Source organism: Plectropomus leopardus, chromosome 7 (genome assembly GCF_026936395.1).
Source record: "Plectropomus leopardus strain MGB_pleo_1.0 chromosome 7, ASM2693639v1, whole genome shotgun sequence".
Lineage (NCBI taxonomy): Eukaryota > Metazoa > Chordata > Actinopteri > Perciformes > Serranidae > Plectropomus > Plectropomus leopardus.
In genome coordinates, this window is record NC_142182.1 from 19,176,684 (window position 1) to 19,197,148 (window position 20,465).

Below are 20,465 nucleotides of genomic sequence, written 5' to 3' on the forward strand. Positions count from 1 at the left end.
TTACTTACCCTTCAAGTGCGCAGGCCCGCCACCCTCGGTCCAGTCCTCTTAGTGCTCTCATGTCTTCGTCAGTCAGACTGAAGTCAAAGATCTGCACAAATATTGAAAGTGATTTTGCCAAATGGGATTTTCAGATAACTTTATTGATGCTTATACTGTTTCCTCTTCATAATTCCTAGACAATATTGTTTAATTATTCTTGCCGTTCAGTTGATAAATCGGTTACTCTTTGAGTATGTACACCACTTTTGGGGCTTATTGCCCATTTGGTTGATTCTAAGAGTACTCCACCTTCAAAAGAATGATTTGTCTGTCAGTTATTGTTACCTTGAATTTGTGTAGAAAATTTTATTTTTCTGGCGTGTCTCTAATTGAGAATCCTAAAAATCAGCATTCTTTTTGAAGTGAAGTCATAGGGGACCATGATGCACAACAGTAAAACTATATCAAAACAAGTCTCAATTTCCAATCATATGCTCAGCACTTTCAAAACAGGTGCATTTTTGCTAAAACGTCACAATTTAATAAAACACATTGAGCACATGCAAGCGTATGAGCTTTGTCTGAGCAGAGTTCAAATGCACACCTGTGCATGAGTCTGTAGTGATGTGTTTTACATTGTAACGTTTGAGTGAAAAAAATGCATGTGTCGGGCTTATTTTTTAAAAAACTGAATTTCAGCTCAGAGCTCTTTTGGGCCACAGCTGCATGTAAGAGCAAGTTGCATTCTGCAGTTTCATAAAAGCAACTACATAAAGCAAACATCCACAGTCTGAGACTCCAGCTGATACACTGAACAGTGTCTAATGAACACACTGTTATCACAAAGCAGCATGAGCGCTAAGGGAAGCAGGTAATTAGCTGGAGCGAGCCTGACAGATGGAAACAGTATGAAGACAAAGAGCAGAGAGGCAGAAGAGGTGTTACCTTTGTGTTCTCAAGGATGTGATGAGGCTTGTCACTCTTAGGGATGACTGAAATACCCTGCTGCACATGGTACCTCAGCAAGACCTGGGAGAATACCATTGTTACTGGCATGGGAATACACACACACACTTGCACATATAAAATACACACACTCTCACTGACCTGTGCAGGGCTGCGTCTGTGCTTCTTGGCTATATCTGCTACGACTGGGTCCTCTAGGAGCTTATATGGATCAGTGTCTCCTCTGAACCTAAGATAAGCCAGATAAAAAGACAAGAGCAAAGGATTTTTCATTCACAAGAATCAGTAGGCTCAATCTGTATTTATAGCACATCATCATATTTTCTACTACATATCTTTCACTAGACTGATGCAGCATCGTACTTCAGTCTGCATCAGTGACATCAAAGATCTGCCCCATCTTGTCTGCAGTCACTTGTGGTCATACCTTCCTCAAGAGCTGAACCCAGAGGTTGTAGATCAGTGAAGGCTTAATGAAAGAGTGAAACCTAGAAACCGTAATTATGAGGGCAGGTGCTGTGAGATCTGCTTCCCCCCTAACCCTACAAAGCCACAACTCCCAGAGTTCCTCTCCACAAGGAGACAGTAAAACTGTTAAAGCTCTTCTCTGAGTCTGCGGACACTTTGATCAATTGGGAGTTTGGGAAAAGTTTCTGAAGTTCAGAAGTCAAAGCACTTTGTCTGCACAGTAAGAAAAGTTTTGTTTAGGCAGGTTGATATAAGGTGAGCAGAGTAGAAGAACATGGAAGAGTTGCAGAGTTCGTCCCGCAGTCAGGTTTGTCTGTCTGTTTGTCTTTTTTGTCTGTCTGTCCATCTGTCCGTCTGTCTGTCTGTCTCTCTTTTTGTCGATCTGTCTGTCCGTCCGTCTGTCTCTCTTTTTGTCTGTGTGCCCGTCTGTCTCTCTTTTTGTCCGTTGGTCTTTCTGTCAGTCCATCCATCTGTCTTTTTGTCTTACTGTATGTTCGTCCATCAGTCTCTCTCTCTGTCTGTCTGTCCATCTTTCAGTCTCTTTTTTGTCTGTCTGTCCATTCATCAGTCCGTCTGCCTGTCTCTCTATTTGTCGGTCCGTCTGACTATTTGTATGTGTTGTCCATCAGTCTGTGCGTGCGTTTGTGTGTGTGTGTGTGTGTGTGTGTGTGTGTGTGTGTGTGTGTGTGTGTGTGTGTGTGTGTGTTTTTCTTACAGCTCTGGGGGTCTGGCAGGCGAGCCAAAGGGACTGTAGGCAGTCAGGGCGATGTTCTTGGATCTACAGAACTCTATCATGTCTGTCTGCACCAGGTAGGGATGCAGCTCGATCTGTGGATGATATCACACCAAACAAAAGGTGAACACATATGGATGCTGATCTAGACAGAACTTGGTAAGTTTTTGAACTTGGATTTAAATGTTGAAATGTTTTTTTTTAATTATAACAATTCATTTATATATTATTTGAATGCATCTAACTTGTATTATAATTGTTGTACTTGAGCCCATCCTCAATTTCACCTGTCTTTTTACGCTTTTTTCCAGAAACCTCAATGTGAATTCACTGCTGCAGCCTGTTATCTAACCTATCTGACCATCCAACTGAGGTCTGGTCACTCAGTTTTTACTAACACGGTAAATGAAAGTGTGGGACATGAGTCCATACATAAATAAGTATGATGATAAATAAATAAGAATGTTTTAAAGTAACAGATTTTCTCTTGCTTCAGGGAGCTGAATCTGTGGTACCTGATTAACAGCAGGGGGCACCCTGCACAGAGCCAGAAGTCTCTCCAGCTGCAGGATGCTGAAGTTGGACACACCGATACTCTTCACCTTCCCTGAGGCTTGCAGGGCTTCCATCCCCTGAAAACACAACATCAGGTAGTGACAGTAAATACACCTCTACACTCTACTTGTAAGGGTTATGTGGTCTACCTAAAAAATATTTTAATATTCTGCCCCCTGCCTGGTATTTATTTGTTCGTTATGTATCAATCAAATGAGATAAAATCTAATTAATCTAATTAATTTAGGAAATTATTTATATTCTGTTTTTCTGTAACAACTGAAGTGATTCTCTAAGTATGAGATATAGTGGATGAATGTGCTGTATGTACTGTATATCCCATCAAAGTCCTCACTAGGAAAAAAAGCAATGGGATTTTTTTTTTCTTCAAAATTTTTATGTCCTTGTGGCAATAATAACTTCTTTTTTTTTTTTTACCAGAACCCCATTTTTTGAATATAGGCTGCCACCAAATGGTTAGGATGGCTGTTCACTGTAATGTTAAAAAAGAAATAAAAAGATCAAAATGACTAATCATTTACTATTAAATGTGTATATCAATATACCAGCATATTTAAATTTGTGACCAGTAGTAGCAGTTAGTAGTTTTACCATTATTGCCATGCATGTATTCTACATACTTACCATTACAATACTTTAAAAACATATCAGAAACGATATAAAACAAATAATAATAATCTAATTTATTTAATCAAATATATAATTTGATAAAATACGTTATTAACAACAGTAAATATTAATCCATTTTTATTTAATAAAAAATTAAGTTTATCATCTTAGCATCACTACCTTTACCTTAAAAGGACAATTAAACTGCAAAAACATGGTTTTAAATGGCAAATAAATCTTACTTTGGTAATTATTTCACCATATATATATTGGATATTATTAAATGTATAATTTAACATCAAGAGGTACATTTATACTTTAGCAAATGGTCTGTGGTAGTGTCAGTGCATATACAGACAGAAAGATTACATACGTTCTTACCCTCCATACATCTACGTAGTCTATGTCAGAGGTCATGATCTTTCCATCCTTTCTTGGGAAAAGCTCATCACCCATTTTCTAGAAGTAATTTAAAGATAACAGTCAACAGTTGCTTCTGTATATAGACAGAGATATGGCACGTGTTCTTTATGCAATATTTACATTTTCCTTTTTCAGGGGTTTTTAGCAAATTTAGATAACACGTAGAAACAAAAACTCCTGGCATTAAGTGATATTTTTGTAATCTGAATAGGCTGGTCCAAGTGACAACCCAGTTTAACATAAATATTGTTACTCTACGCAGTTGTAGCTTTTTTCTGCTCATTATTGTGGTTCTTCGGCTCGCACATAAACTCTATAAATGCGTCTTCTGGAAGGATTAGTCAACTCGTTTCAGCAAACTGTGATGAGTAGTGTAATGCAACTTTAACACGTTTATTGTTCGGGTAGCACCTTGCATTAATGGGCTCTAAAGCCCCAAAAATTCAAACAGCTCCTGTCAAATGCTTTTTTCTTAGCTTAGCAAAGTAAAACTTGGATAAGGGCAAGATAAGGGATTTTGATTTTTAAACTTTGCCTTAAAGCCAACAGGGAAATGAACAAGGTAAAGATCCAGGTAGTCCAGCTGGAGATCGTTCAGGGTCTTATTTAGACACAAAGGGATGTCCTCTGGGGCATGGAAGGTACACCACAGCTATTTAAAAAAAATGGACAGGAGGGTTAACAGACACATAAAATATCATACATCAGATAGCATACTAAGCATAACATGCCTATTTTTGCACTCTTGTATATTTTATATTTTATATTTTGTATATATTGATATTTTTATATATTTTTTTCTGTACACACGGCTGCTGTGACAAGTTAATTTCCCACAAGTGGGATAAATAAACGTGTCTAAGTCTAAAAAGAGGAGGAAAATCTAAGCACTCATTAATGCATGTAAGAGGTTGTTTTTCCCTTCAATTCAAAAAATGTTTGTTATGTAAACAAATACACTGTGAAAAACCTGTTCACCTCAGTACCCACCTTACTGACGATGAACATGTCCTGGCGCCTGATGATGCCCTGCTCTGTCTTGGAGAGCAGAGCCTTGCCAATATCAGCCTCATTGTTGTAGTTGTGAGCAGTGTCTATATGGCGATAGCCAGCTGCGATGGCAGCCTCCACTGCACCCTGGACTGAGGTGCGGGGAAGATGGGAGGACTGCAAGACGTAAAACATTTTTAAAATAGGCCTTTTATTCTCTTACATCTCCACCACAACCGCTGCATTAAAACCATTAAAATCATCACTTTGTGCTAGTCACAATATAAAATGCAGTAAGGACTTTAGTAGAGTCTGCCAATGTTTTCAGAAAGTATTTGTTTCTGATGATGATATGGTAATCATATCAGTACAAGTACCAGGGCCAGAGTCATCTATTTAACTGTGGGAGGGGACAATTTTCAGTCTTTACCTTCTGCAACCCTTGAGAGGGTCCTTTGCTGAGAGAGGAGGTATTTTTGGAGGCATTTTTTTGACCATTTTAGAGTATTTTGAAACAAAAATCTTAGATCATCACTGTAACTTATTTATGACGTGGCATACTACTTATGGCATACTAAGACTTTACAAAAGCTATAGCAATCAACAGTAATTTCACTAACCTTTTTTTCACTCATATTCCATCTTAGTGTTTTTAATACATTTGAAAGTAATGAAACTGGGAGACAGGACAGAGCTTGTCATTGATTGTACCCTCAGCAGTCAAGAAACATCTTTTACTCGGGTATGGCAACACATTTGGACAAACCACCTGCAGATCTGCAGCACACTGTATAATTACAAGCGGTAATAATAATAATAATGACAATTTGTTATGTTTATAGATGATTAAGCAATCAACATTTGGTAATGACTCTAGATAGAGCAAACCAAGTTTTTACAAATCCCTTTGGCTGATTATTAGATGTAAAAGTTTTGACCAGACAAAGGTGCAGATGAATTGAGAGATTACTATGGCAAAGAAATTTTTTTTTTATATAATTATAAAAAAATTATATAATTATAAAAATTATAAATTTATATAATTATAATTATAAATAAAGTTGATTGTAACAGTGAAACCATAAACCATGAGGTTATTGAGCTTATTTTTTGTGCCTGAGCTGTGTGTGGGATTTGCAACCGACCTGCAATTTTGGTGAATTTTTGTCATTTTGTTTTTTGCTCGCTGAATACTTTTAGTAGAAAAAAACGAAAGAAGACAAAAGAGGAATAATCTGAAAAAAAGCAATTACAGCCCCAGCAGGGCAGATTGCTGCCTAGACCCCTGAAAAATAAAACAGCACAAAAACGAAAGGCTTTCAGCCCTTTGGACTTAAACTCATTAAAAAAAACGTTATAGTATAGAGTGCATTAATTAAGAGGTAATGGCATAGTATACCATGCTATAATAAAGTGAAACAAAAATCACAGTATAGTGTGTAATAACAATGTGATGATAAAATAATTAATAGAAATTCATCTGTAAAGTAAATGTGACTTTAAAAAGTCATAGCACAGTATGATATAAAATGTCATTTAAAAGAGTCAGTATATGATGTCATAAAAATAGCATTACATATTGTATAAAAAGTGATTTTCAAAAGTATGAAGAAAATATGTGCTATAAAGACAAAGTACACTATGTCATAAAAATGACATAAATAGTCATGGTTAGGTATGACACAGTATGCCATAAAAAATGTTATAAAAAAAAGGTAAAAGTATAATATGTTAAAAAAAGACCAAAAAAATCACAATATAGTATGTCAGTGTCAAAAAACAGTACTTTGTGCCATAAAGATACCGTATAATAGGTTACAGTATAGAATGTCAGAAAATAATATGAATTAACAAGTCATAGTATAGTATGCCATAAACATTTTGTAAAAATAGTAGTAGTATTAGCACTAAATGTCATAAAAAATATGATTAAAAAAGAGAAGTCATAGTATAGTCATAATAATATGGTATAAAGATTCAGATTAAAAAGTTACATTATAGTAATATGACGGTCCCCTGAACTTTGCCTACTGTGTAGTATGATTTTTTGGTCACAACGTTCTATAGTTTTAACTTTTTTGTTATATTTTTAACGACATACTATAGTATGACTTTTTTTCATAATATTTTGGACGACGTACTTTAAGTATGACTTTTTTTTATCATATTTTGGTTGACATACTATAGTTTGACTTTTTTGTAATATCAGTCAATATAAGTCATACTATAGCATGACTTTGATATAACTTTTTTGTAATATTTTGAATCACAAACAATAGTATGACGTTTTTGTCTTATTTTGGACCGCATACTGTAGTGTGACTTTTTCGTCGTATTTTGGACAATAATATGGCAACGATAGTACTATAATATGTCATTTTGGCTATTATTTCAAAGTGCTAAATAATGACACTATTGGCCTTTTGGGGCCTTTGTTTCCACTTTATATATAATGACACATCTCTATGAGCCATAATATGTCATTTCCAGCCATTTTTGGGACATTTCAAGATTTGACATTTTTGCCATACAATACCATGGGATTTTTGGCCATTTTTTTCAACATGCTTAATTATGAAGTTTTTTGCCTTTTTTGGCCTTTGTTTCCACTTTATATAGGATGTTGTGTCTCTATGAGCCATAATATGTCATTTTTAGCCATTTTTTGGACATGACAAAATGTGACATTTTCGCCATACTATACAATACGATTTTTTGTCATTTTTTCAACATGCTAAAATTTGAGGTTTTTGGCCTTTCTTTCCACTTTATATATAATGACATGTCTATACAAGTTATTATAGGTGGTGTTTGGCCATTATTAGGACATGTCAAAATTTGACATTTTTTCTTTACTATAGTATGCGATTTTTGGCCATTTTTTCAACAGGCTAAATGATGACGTTTGGGGCCTTTTTTGGCCTTTTTTGGCCTTCTTGGCCTTTCTTTCCACTTTGTATACTATTACGCGTATCTAATAGCTATAATATGTCGTTTTCAGCCATTTTTGGGACACGTCAAATTTGACATCTTTGCCTTACTATAGTATGCGATTTTTGGCCATTGTTTCCACTTTTTCAACATACTAAATTATGACGTTTTAGGCCTGTTTTGGCCTTTGTCTCTACTTTGTAGACTATTTCATGTCTGTACAAGCTATAGTATGTCATTTTCAGCCCTCTTTAGTACATGTCAAAGTTTGACATTTTTGCCATACTATAGCATGCATTTTTTGGCCATTATTTCAACATGCTAAATTATTCCATTGTTGACCTTTTTGGCCTTTCTTTCCACTTTATATATAATGATGTGTCTCTACAAGCAATACTATGGCGTTTTCAGCCCTGCTTGGGACATGTCAAGATTTGACATTTTTTTCTATACTATACTATGTGATTTTTGGCCATTTTTTCAACATGCTGAATAATGACGTTTTAGGCATCTTTTGGCCTTTGTTTCTACTTTGTATACTATTACGAATCTCTAAAAGCTATAATATATCGTTTTCAGCCCTTTTTGGGACATGTCAAAATTTGACATTTTTGTCATAGTACAGCATGCCTTTTTTTGGATTTTTTTCAACAGGCTAAATTATGACGTTTTTGGCCTTTGTTTCCACTTTCTATACTATAACGCGTCTCTTCAAACTATAATATGTTGTTTTCAGCAATTTTTTGGACATGTCAAAATTTGACATTTTTGCCATACTATAGTATGCGATTTTTGGCCATTTTTTCAACATGCAGAATGATGACATTTTGGCCTTTTTTGGCTTTTGTTTCCACTTTGTATACTGACGTGTCTCTACAAGCTATAATATGTCTTTTTAAGCCATTTTTGGGACATGTCAAAATTTGACATTTTTGCTATACTATAGTATGTGATTTTGGCCATTTTTTCAATATGCTAAATAATAACGTTTTTTGGCCTTTTTTGCCTTTGTTTCCACTTTATATTTAATAATGCCTCTCTACAAGCTACTATATGTCGTTCTTCGCTATTTTTGGGACATGTCAAAATTTTACATTTTTGCCATACTATAGTATGCGATTGTTGGCCATTTTTTCAACATGTTAAATAATGACATTTTTGACATTTTTTGGCCTTTCTTTCCACTTTGCATGCTATGACGTGTCACTGCAAGCTATAATATGTTGTTTTTAGCCCTATTTGGGACATGTCAAAATTTGACATTTTTGCCATACTATAGCATGCGATTTTTGGCCATTTTTTCAATATGCTAAATAATAACGTTTTTTGGCCTTTTTTGGCCTTTCTTTCAACTTTGCTATGACGCATCACTGTAAGCTATAATATGTTGTTTTTAGCCCTATTTGGGACATGTCAAAATCTGACATTTTTGCTATACTATAGTATGCGTTTTTTGTCCATTTTTTCAACATGCTAAATAATGACATTTTTGGCCCTTTTTGCCTTTGTTTCCACTTTACATATAATGACGCGTCTCTACAAGCTATAATATGTCGTTTTCCGCCTTTTTTGGGACATGTCAAAATTGAACATTTTTGCTATACTATAGTATGCGATTTTTGTCAATTTTTTCAACATGCTAAATAATGATGTTTTTGGCCCTTTTTTGCCTTTGTTTCCACTTTATATTTAATAATGCCTCTCTACAAGCTACTATATGTCCTGCTTGGCCATTTTTGGGACATGTCAAAATTTGAAATTTTTGCCATACTATAGTATGCGATTGTTGGCCATTTTTTCAACATGTTAAATAATGACATTTTTGACATTTTTTGGCCTTTCTTTCCACTTTGCATGCTATGACGCGTCACTGCAAGCTATAATATGTTGTTTTTAGCCCTATTTGGGACATGTCAAAATTTGACATTTTTGCCATACTATAGCATGCGACTTTTGCCCATTTTTTCAACATGCTAAATTATTATGTTTTTGGCCTTTTTGGCTTTTGTTTCCACTTTGTATGCTATGACGCGTCACTGCAAGCGAAAATATGTCTTTTAAGCCATTTTTGGGACATGTCAAAATTTGACATTTTTGCCATACTATAGTATGCGAATTTTGTCCATTTTTTCAACATGCTAAATTATAATGTTTTTGGCCTTTTTTGTCCTTTCTTTTCACTTTGCATGCTATAACGCAACTTTATGAGCTATAATATGTTGTTTTTAACCATTTTTGGAACATGTCAAAATTTAAAATTTTTGCCATGCTATAGTATGCGATTTTTGGCCATTTTTTTCAACATGCTAAATAATGACATTTTTAGCCTTTTTTGTCCTTTCTTTTCACTTTGTATGCTATAACGCAACTCTACGAGCTATAATATGTTGTTTTTAGTCATTTTTGGGACGTGTCAAAATTTGAAATTTTTGCCATGCTATAGTATGCGAATTTTGTCCATTTTTTCAACATGCTAAATTATAATGTTTTTGTCCATTTTCGTCCTTTCTTTTCACTTTGTATGCTATAATGTAACTCTACGAGCCATAATATCTTGTTTTCATCCATTTTTGGGACATGTCAAAATTTGAAATTTTTGCCATACTATAGTATGCAATTTTTGGCCATTTTTTCAACACGCTAAATAATGACGTTTTTGGCCTTTTTTGTCCTTTCTTTTCACTTTGTATGCTATGATGTGTCTCTACAAGCTATAATATGTCATTTTCAGCCATTTTTGGGACGTGTCAAAATTTGAAATTTTTGCCATACTATAGTATGCGATTGTTGGCCATTTTTTTCAACATGCTAAATTATTATGTTTTTAGTATTTTTTTGGCCTGTTTCCACTTTGCATGCTATGACACGTCACTGTAAGCTATAATATGTTGTTTTTAGCCCTATTTGGGACATGTCAAAATTTGACATTTTTGCTACACTATAGTATGCGAGTTTTGTCAATTTTTTCAACATGCTAAATAATGATGTTTTTGGCCCTTTTTGCCTTTGTTTCCACTTTATATTTGATAATGCGTGTCTACAAGCTACTATATGTCATTTTCCGCCATTTTTGGGACATGTCAAAATTTTACATTTTTGCCATACTATAGTATGCAATTGTTGGCCATTTTTTCAACATGTTAAATAATGACATTTTGACATTTTTTTGGCCTTTCTTTCCACTTTGCATGCTATGACGCGTCACTGCAAGCGAAAATATGTCTTTTTAAGCCATTTTTGGGACATGTTAAAATTTGACATTGTTGCCATACTATAATATGCGAATTCTGGCCATTTTTTCAACATGCTATTATATGACGTTTTTGGCCTCTTGCGTCTCTACAATTTTATATTGTTTTTAGTCTCTTCAAGCTATTTTATGTTGTTTTTAGCCATTTGGTGACTTGGTGCAGTGAGAACAACTAAGCGAATAATGCTCTGAAGACAGTAGAGATGGTAGTGGATTTCAGAACGATCGTTGCCACCCCCGCCCCCATCACCCTCTCTTATCCACTACCTCATCAAGAGAGCCCAGCAGAGGATGTAATTCCTGCGGCAGCTGACAAAATTCAACCTGCCAAAGACAATGATGGTCTACTTCTACACCGCCATCATCAAGTCCATCCTCACCTCCTCCATCACAGTGTATTACGCTGCAGCCACGGCAAGGGACAAGAACAGGCTGCAGCGTATCATCCACGCTGTAGAGAGGGTGATTGGCTGCCACCTGTCTCCATGACCTTTACACTTCCAATGTACTGAGGCATGCGGGTAAAATTTTGGCCATCCCTCTCACCCAGGACGCAGACTTTTTGAGACCCTCCCTTCTGTCAAGAGCCTGTGGTCCATCAAGACCAAAGCCTCAAGACTTAAGAACAATTTCTTCTCCTCTGCTGGTGACAGCAGAAGAAACTGTTCTTAAATCTGAAAACATTAAATCAATCACTGTAACTATTCTTCCGAAAAACTGTATAATCCTTCAATTGCATTTTGTGTACATAGTTTTTTGTGTCCTTTTTATTCTATTTTGTCATTTAATATATTTAAATTGCTTCTATATTTTTATCTTATGTTCTATTCTATTTAAACTCTGAATTTTATTCTTCCTTTATGTTAATTGTTTTGCATCAAAACACAATGTCACATTCCCTGTATATCAAATTTACTTGGCAATAAAAGTAGATACTGATTCTGATTCTGATTCAGATTTTTGGGACATATCAAAATTTGAAATTTTTGCCATGCGATAATCGTATTTGTCCTTTCTTTTCACTTTGCATGCTATAACGCGTCTCTACAAGCTATAATATGTAATTTTCAGCCATTTTTGGGACATGCCAAAATTTGACATTTTTGCCATGCTATAGTATGCGATTTTTGGCCATTTTTTCAACATGCTAAATAATGACGTTTTTGGCCTTTTTTGTCCTTTCTTTTCACTTTGTATGCTATAACGCAACTGTCTGAGCTATAATATGTTGTTTTTAGCCATTTTTGGAACATGCCAAAATTTGACATTTTTGCCATGCTATAGTATGCGATTTTTGGCCATTTTTTCAACATGCTAAATAATGACGTTTTTGGCCTTTTTTGTCCTTTCTTTTCATTTTGTATGCTATAACGCAACTTTACGAGCTATAATATGTTGTTTTCATCCATTTTTGGGACGTGTCAAAATTTGACATTTTTGCCATACTATAGTATGCGATTTCTGGCCATTTTTTCAACATGCTAAATAATGACGTTTTTGGCCTTTTTTGTCCTTTCTTTTCATTTTGTATGCTATAACGCAACTTTACGAGCTATAATATGTGGTTTTCATCCATTTTTGGGACGTGTCAAAATTTGACATTTTTGCCATGCTATAGTATGCGATTTTTGGCCATTTTTTCAACATGCTAAATAATGACGTTTTTGGCCTTTTTTGTCCTTTCTTTTCACTTTGTATGCTATAACGCAACTGTCTGAGCTATAATATGTTGTTTTTAGCCATTTTTGGGACATGCCAAAATTTGACATTTTTGCCATGCTATAGTATGCGATTTTTGGCCATTTTTTCAACATGCTAAATAATGACGTTTTTGGCCTTTTTTGTCCTTTCTTTTCATTTTGTATGCTATAACGCAACTTTACGAGCTATAATATGTTGTTTTTAGCCATTTTTGGGACATGCCAAAATTTGACATTTTTGCCATGCTATAGTATGCGATTTTTGGCCATTTTTTCAACATGCTAAATAATGATGTTTTTGGCCTTTTTTGTCCTTTCTTTTCACTTTGCATGCTATAACGCAACTGTCTGAGCTATAATATGTTGTTTTTAGCCATTTTTGGGACATGCCAAAATTTGACATTTTTGCCATGCTATAGTATGCGATTTTTGGCCATTTTTTCAACATGCTAAATAATGACGTTTTTGTCCTTTTTTGTCCTTTCTTTTCACTTTGTATGCTATAACGCAACTTTACGAGCTATAATATGTTGTTTTCATCCATTTTTGGGACGTGTCAAAATTTGACATTTTTGCCATACTATAGTATGCGATTTTTGGCCATTTTTTCAACATGCTAAATAATGATGTTTTTGGCCTTTTTTGTCCTTTCTTTTCACTTTGCATGCTATAACGCAACTGTCTGAGCAATAATATGTTGTTTTTAGCCATTTTTGGGACATGCCAAAATTTGACATTTTTGCCATGCTATAGTATGCGATTTTTGGCCATTTTTTCAACATGCTAAATAATGACGTTTTTGTCCTTTTTTGTCCTTTCTTTTCACTTTGCATGCTATAACGTGTCTCTACAAGCTATAATATGTCATTTTCAGCCATTTTTGGGACATGCCAAAATTTGACATTTTTGCCATGCTATAGTATGCGATTTTTGGCCATTTTTTCAACATGCTAAATAATGACGTTTTTGGCCTTTTTTGTCCTTTCTTTTCATTTTGCATGCTATAACGCAACTTTATGAGCTATAATATGTTGTTTTCATCCATTTTTGGGACGTGTCAAAATTTGACATTTTTTCCATACTATAGTATGCGATTTTTGGCCTTTTTTTCTACATGCTAAATAATGACGTTTTTGGCCTTTTTTGTCCTTTCTTTTCACTTTGTATGCTATAACGCAACTGTCTGAGCTATAATATGTTGTTTTTAGCCATTTTTGGGACATGCCAAAATTTGACATTTTTGCCATGCTATAGTATGCGATTTTTGGCCATTTTTTCAACATGCTAAATAATGACGTTTTTGGCCTTTTTTGTCCTTTCTTTTCACTTTGTATGCTATAACGCAACTTTACGAGCTATAATATGTTGTTTTTAGCCATTTTTGGGACGTGTCAAAATTTGACATTTTTGCCATGCTATAGTATGCGATTTTTGGCCATTTTTTCAACATGCTAAATAATGACGTTTTTGGCCTTTTTTGTCCTTTCTTTTCACTTTGTATGCTATAACGCAACTGTCTGAGCTATAATATGTTGTTTTTAGCCATTTTTGGGACATGCCAAAATTTGACATTTTTGCCATGCTATAGTATGCGATTTTTGGCCATTTTTTCAACATGCTAAATAATGACGTTTTTGGCCTTTTTTGTCCTTTCTTTTCACTTTGCATGCTATAACGCAACTTTACGAGCTATAATATGTTGTTTTTAGCCATTTTTGGGACGTGTCAAAATTTGACATTTTTGCCATACTATAGTATGCGATTTTTGGCCATTTTTTCAACATGCTAAATAATGACGTTTTGGCCTTTTTGTCCTTTCTTTTCACTTTGTATTCTATAACGCAACTTTCTGAGCTATAATATGTTGTTTTTAGCCATTTTTGGGACATGCCAAAATTTGACATTTTTGCCATGCTATAGTATGCGATTTTTGGCCATTTTTTCAACATGCTAAATAATGACGTTTTTGTCCTTTTTTGTCCTTTCTTTTCATTTTGCATGCTATATCGCAACTTTATAAGCTATAATATGTTGTTTTCATCCATTTTTGGGACGTGTCAAAATTTGACATTTTTGCCATACTATAGTATGCGATTTTTGGCCATTTTTTCAACATGCTAAATAATGACGTTTTTGGCCTTTTTTGTCCTTTCTTTTCACTTTGTATGCTATAACGCAACTTTACGAGCTATAATATGTTGTTTTCATCCATTTTTGGGACGTGTCAAAATTTGACATTTTTGCCATACTATAGTATGCGATTTTTGGCCATTTTTTCAACATGCTAAATAATGATGTTTTTGGCCTTTTTTGTCCTTTCTTTTCACTTTGCATGCTATAACGCAACTTTACGAGCTATAATATGTTGTTTTTAGCCATTTTTGGGACATGCCAAAATTTGACATTTTTGCCATGCTATAGTATGCGATTTTTGGCCATTTTTTCAACATGCTAAATAATGACGTTTTTGGCCTTTTTTGTCCTTTCTTTTCACTTTGTATGCTATAACGCAACTGTCTGAGCTATAATATGTTGTTTTTAGCCATTTTTGGGACATGCCAAAATTTGACATTTTTGCCATACTATAGTATGCGATTTTTGGCCATTTTTTCAACATGCTAAATAATGACGTTTTTGGCCTTTTTTGTCCTTTCTTTTCATTTTGTATGCTATAACGCAACTTTACGAGCTATAATATGTTGTTTTCATCCATTTTTGGGACGTGTCAAAATTTGACATTTTTGCCATACTATAGTATGCGATTTTTGGCCATTTTTTCAACATGCTAAATAATGACGTTTTTGGCCTTTTTTGTCCTTTCTTTTCACTTTGTATGCTATAACGCAACTTTACGAGCTATAATATGTTGTTTTCATCCATTTTTGGGACGTGTCAAAATTTGACATTTTTGCCATACTATAGTATGCGATTTTTGGCCATTTTTTCAACATGCTAAATAATGACGTTTTTGTCCTTTTTTGTCCTTTCTTTTCACTTTGCATGCTATAACGCGTCTCTACAAGCTATAATATGTCATTTTCAGCCATTTTTGGGACATGCCAAAATTTGACATTTTTGCCATGCTATAGTATGCGATTTTTGGCCATTTTTTCAACATGCTAAATAATGACGTTTTTGGCCTTTTTTGTCCTTTCTTTTCACTTTGCATGCTATAACGCAACTTTACAAGCTATAATATGTTGTTTTCAGCCATTTTTGGGACATGCCAAAATTTGACATTTTTGCCATGCTATAGTATGCGATTTTTGGCCATTTTTTCAACATGCTAAATAATGACGTTTTTGTCCTTTTTTGTCCTTTTTTGTCCTTTCTTTTCATTTTGTATGCTATAACGCAACTTTACGAGCTATAATATGTTGTTTTTAGCCATTTTTGGGACATGCCAAAATTTGACATTTTTGCCATACTATAGTATGCGATTTTTGGCCATTTTTTCAACATGCTAAATAATGACGTTTTTGGCCTTTTTTGTCCTTTCTTTTCACTTTGCATGCTATAACGCGTCTCTACAAGCTATAATATGTCATTTTCAGCCATTTTTGGGACATGCTAAAATTTGAAATTTTTGCCATGCTATAGTATGCGGTTTTTGGCCATTTTTTCAACATGCTAAATAATGACGTTTTTGGCCTTTTTTGTCCTTTCTTTTCACTTTGTATGCTATAACGCAACTGTCTGAGCTATAATATGTTGTTTTTAGCCATTTTTGGGACATGCCAAAATTTGACATTTTTGCCATGCTATAGTATGCGATTTTTGGCCATTTTTTCAACATGCTAAATAATGACGTTTTTGGCCTTTTTTGTCCTTTCTTTTCACTTTGTATGCTATAACACAACTTTACGAGCTATAATATGTTGTTTTCATCCATTTTTGGGACGTGTCAAAATTTGAAATTTTTGCCATGCTATAGTATGCGATTTTTGGCCATTTTTTCAACATGCTAAATAATGACGTTTTTGGCCTTTTTTGTCCTTTCTTTTCACTTTGTATGCTATAACGCAACTGTCTGAGCTATAATATGTTGTTTTTAGCCATTTTTGGGACATGCCAAAATTTGACATTTTTGCCATGCTATAGTATGCGATTTTTGGCCATTTTTTCAACATGCTAAATAATGACGTTTTTGGCCTTTTTTGTCCTTTCTTTTCACTTTGTATGCTATAACGCAACTTTACGAGCTATAATATGTTGTTTTTAGCCATTTTTGGGACATGCCAAAATTTGACATTTTTGCCATACTATAGTATGCGATTTTTGGCCATTTTTTCAACATGCTAAATAATGACGTTTTTGGCCTTTTTTGTCCTTTCTTTTCACTTTGCATGCTATAACGCAACTTTACGAGCTATAATATGTTGTTTTTAGCCATTTTTGGGACATGCCAAAATTTGACATTTTTGCCATGCTATAGTATGCGATTTCTGGCCATTTTTTCAACATGCTAAATAATGACGTTTTGGCCTTTTTGTCCTTTCTTTTCACTTTGTATGCTATAACGCAACTTTCTGAGCTATAATATGTTGTTTTTAGCCATTTTTGGGACATGCCAAAATTTGACATTTTGCCATACTATAGTATGCGATTTTTGGCCATTTTTTCAACATGCTAAATAATGACGTTTTTGGCCTTTTTTGTCCTTTCTTTTCACTTTGTATGCTATAACGCAACTTTACGAGCTATAATATGTTGTTTTCATCCATTTTTGGGACGTGTCAAAATTTGACATTTTTGCCATACTATAGTATGCGATTTTTGGCCATTTTTTCAACATGCTAAATAATGACGTTTTTGGCCTTTTTTGTCCTTTCTTTTCACTTTGTATGCTATAACGCAACTTTACGAGCTATAATATGTTGTTTTTAGCCATTTTTGGGACATGCCAAAATTTGACATTTTTGCCATGCTATAGTATGCGATTTTTGGCCATTTTTTCAACATGCTAAATAATGACGTTTTTGGCCTTTTTTGTCCTTTCTTTTCACTTTGTATGCTATAACGCAACTGTCTGAGCTATAATATGTTGTTTTTAGCCATTTTTGGGACATGCCAAAATTTGACATTTTTGCCATGCTATAGTATGCGATTTTTGGCCATTTTTTCAACATGCTAAATAATGACGTTTTTGGCCTTTTTTGTCCTTTCTTTTCATTTTGCATGCTATAACGCAACTTTATGAGCTATAATATGTTGTTTTCATCCATTTTTGGGACGTGTCAAAATTTGACATTTTTGCCATACTATAGTATGCGATTTTTGGCCATTTTTTCAACATGCTAAATAATGACGTTTTTGGCCTTTTTTGTCCTTTCTTTTCACTTTGTATGCTATAACGCAACTGTCTGAGCTATAATATGTTGTTTTTAGCCATTTTTGGGACATGCCAAAATTTGACATTTTTGCCATACTATAGTATGCGATTTTTGGCCATTTTTTCAACATGCTAAATAATGACGTTTTTGGCCTTTTTTGTCCTTTCTTTTCATTTTGTATGCTATAACGCAACTTTACGAGCTATAATATGTTGTTTTCATCCATTTTTGGGACGTGTCAAAATTTGACATTTTTGCCATACTATAGTATGCGATTTTTGGCCATTTTTTCAACATGCTAAATAATGACGTTTTTGGCCTTTTTTGTCCTTTCTTTTCATTTTGTATGCTATAACGCAACTTTACGAGCTATAATATGTTGTTTTCATCCATTTTTGGGACGTGTCAAAATTTGACATTTTTGCCATGCTATAGTATGCGATTTTTGGCCATTTTTTCAACATGCTAAATAATGACGTTTTTGGCCTTTTTTGTCCTTTCTTTTCACTTTGTATGCTATAACGCAACTGTCTGAGCTATAATATGTTGTTTTTAGCCATTTTTGGGACATGCCAAAATTTGACATTTTTGCCATGCTATAGTATGCGATTTTTGGCCATTTTTTCAACATGCTAAATAATGACGTTTTTGGCCTTTTTTGTCCTTTCTTTTCATTTTGTATGCTATAACGCAACTTTACGAGCTATAATATGTTGTTTTTAGCCATTTTTGGGACATGCCAAAATTTGAAATTTTTGCCATACTATAGTATGCGATTTTTGGCCATTTTTTCAACATGCTAAATAATGACGTTTTTGGCCTTTTTTGTCCTTTCTTTTCACTTTGCATGCTATAACGCGTCTCTACAAGCTATAATATGTCATTTTCAGCCATTTTTGGGACATGCTAAAATTTGAAATTTTTGCCATGCTATAGTATGCGGTTTTTGGCCATTTTTTCAACATGCTAAATAATGACGTTTTTGGCCTTTTTTGTCCTTTCTTTTCACTTTGTATGCTATAACGCAACTGTCTGAGCTATAATATGTTGTTTTTAGCCATTTTTGGGACATGCCAAAATTTGACATTTTTGCCATACTATAGTATGCGATTTCTGGCCATTTTTTCAATATGCTAAATAATGACGTTTTTGGCCTTTTTTGTCCTTTCTTTTCATTTTGTATGCTATAACGCAACTTTACGAGCTATAATATGTTGTTTTCATCCATTTTTGGGACGTGTCAAAATTTGACATTTTGCCATACTATAGTATGCGATTTTTGGCCATTTTTCAACATGCTAAATAATGACGTTTCTGGCCTTTTTTGTCCTTTCTTTTCACTTTGTATGCTATAACGCAACGTTACGAGCTATAATATGTTGTTTTCATCCATTTTTGGGACGTGTCAAAATTTGACATTTTTGCCATGCTATAGTATGCGATTTTTGGCCATTTTTTCAACATGCTAAATAATGACGTTTTTGGCCTTTTTTGTCCTTTCTTTTCACTTTGTATGCTATAACGCAACTGTCTGAGCTATAATATGTTGTTTTTAGCCATTTTTGGGACATGCCAAAATTTGACATTTTTGCCATGCTATAGTATGCGATTTTTGGCCATTTTTTCAACATGCTAAATAATGACGTTTTTGGCCTTTTTTGTCCTTTCTTTTCACTTTGTATGCTATAACGCAACTTTACGAGCTATAATATGTTGTTTTTAGCCATTTTTGGGACATGCCAAAATTTGAAATTTTTGCCATACTATAGTATGCGATTTTTGGCCATTTTTTCAACATGCTAAATAATGACGTTTTTGGCCTTTTTTGTCCTTTCTTTTCACTTTGCATGCTATAACGCAACTTCTCTGAGCTATAATATGTTGTTTTCAGCCATTTTTGGGACATGCTAAAATTTGACATTTTTGCCATGCTATAGTATGCGATTTTTGGCCATTTTTTCAACATGCTAAATAATGACGTTTTGGCCTTTTTGTCCTTTCTTTTCACTTTGTATGCTATAACGCAACTGTCTGAGCTATAATATGTTGTTTTTAGCCATTTTTGGGACATGCCAAAATTTGACATTTTTGCCATGCTATAGTATGCGATTTTTGGCCATTTTTTCAACATGCTAAATAATGACGTTTTTGGCCTTTTTTGTCCTTTCTTTTCACTTTGTATGCTATAACGCAACTGTCTGAGCTATAATATGTTGTTTTTAGCCATTTTTGGGACATGCCAAAATTTGACATTTTTGCCATGCTATAGTATGCGATTTTTGGCCATTTTTTCAACATGCTAAATAATGACGTTTTTGGCCTTTTTTGTCCTTTCTTTTCATTTTGTATGCTATAACGCAACTTTCTGAGCTATAATATGTTGTTTTAGCCATTTTTGGGACATGCCAAAATTTGACATTTTGCCATACTATAGTATGCGATTTTGGCCATTTTTTCAACATGCTAAATATTGACGTTTTTGTCCTTTTTTGTCCTTTCTTTTC

At 34.1% G+C, this 20,465-nt stretch overlaps 1 protein-coding gene across 1 annotated transcript in view; it reads right to left on the minus strand.

Annotated features, from left to right (window-relative positions):
• Nucleotides 1-20,465, minus strand: part of LOC121950579 (aldo-keto reductase family 1 member B1) — a 30,307-nt gene that overhangs the window by 571 nt on the left and 9,271 nt on the right. Inside the window, exons 2-9 of the mRNA XM_088080134.1 lie at nucleotides 4,748-4,924; nucleotides 4,293-4,409; nucleotides 3,716-3,793; nucleotides 2,665-2,781; nucleotides 2,132-2,244; nucleotides 1,090-1,177; nucleotides 928-1,011; nucleotides 9-91 (exon numbers count right to left, since the gene is read on the minus strand). Of these exons, the coding sequence (XP_087936260.1) occupies nucleotides 9-91; nucleotides 928-1,011; nucleotides 1,090-1,177; nucleotides 2,132-2,244; nucleotides 2,665-2,781; nucleotides 3,716-3,793; nucleotides 4,293-4,409; nucleotides 4,748-4,924 (857 nt within the window). The remainder of the gene's footprint in view (nucleotides 1-8; nucleotides 92-927; nucleotides 1,012-1,089; nucleotides 1,178-2,131; nucleotides 2,245-2,664; nucleotides 2,782-3,715; nucleotides 3,794-4,292; nucleotides 4,410-4,747; nucleotides 4,925-20,465) is intronic.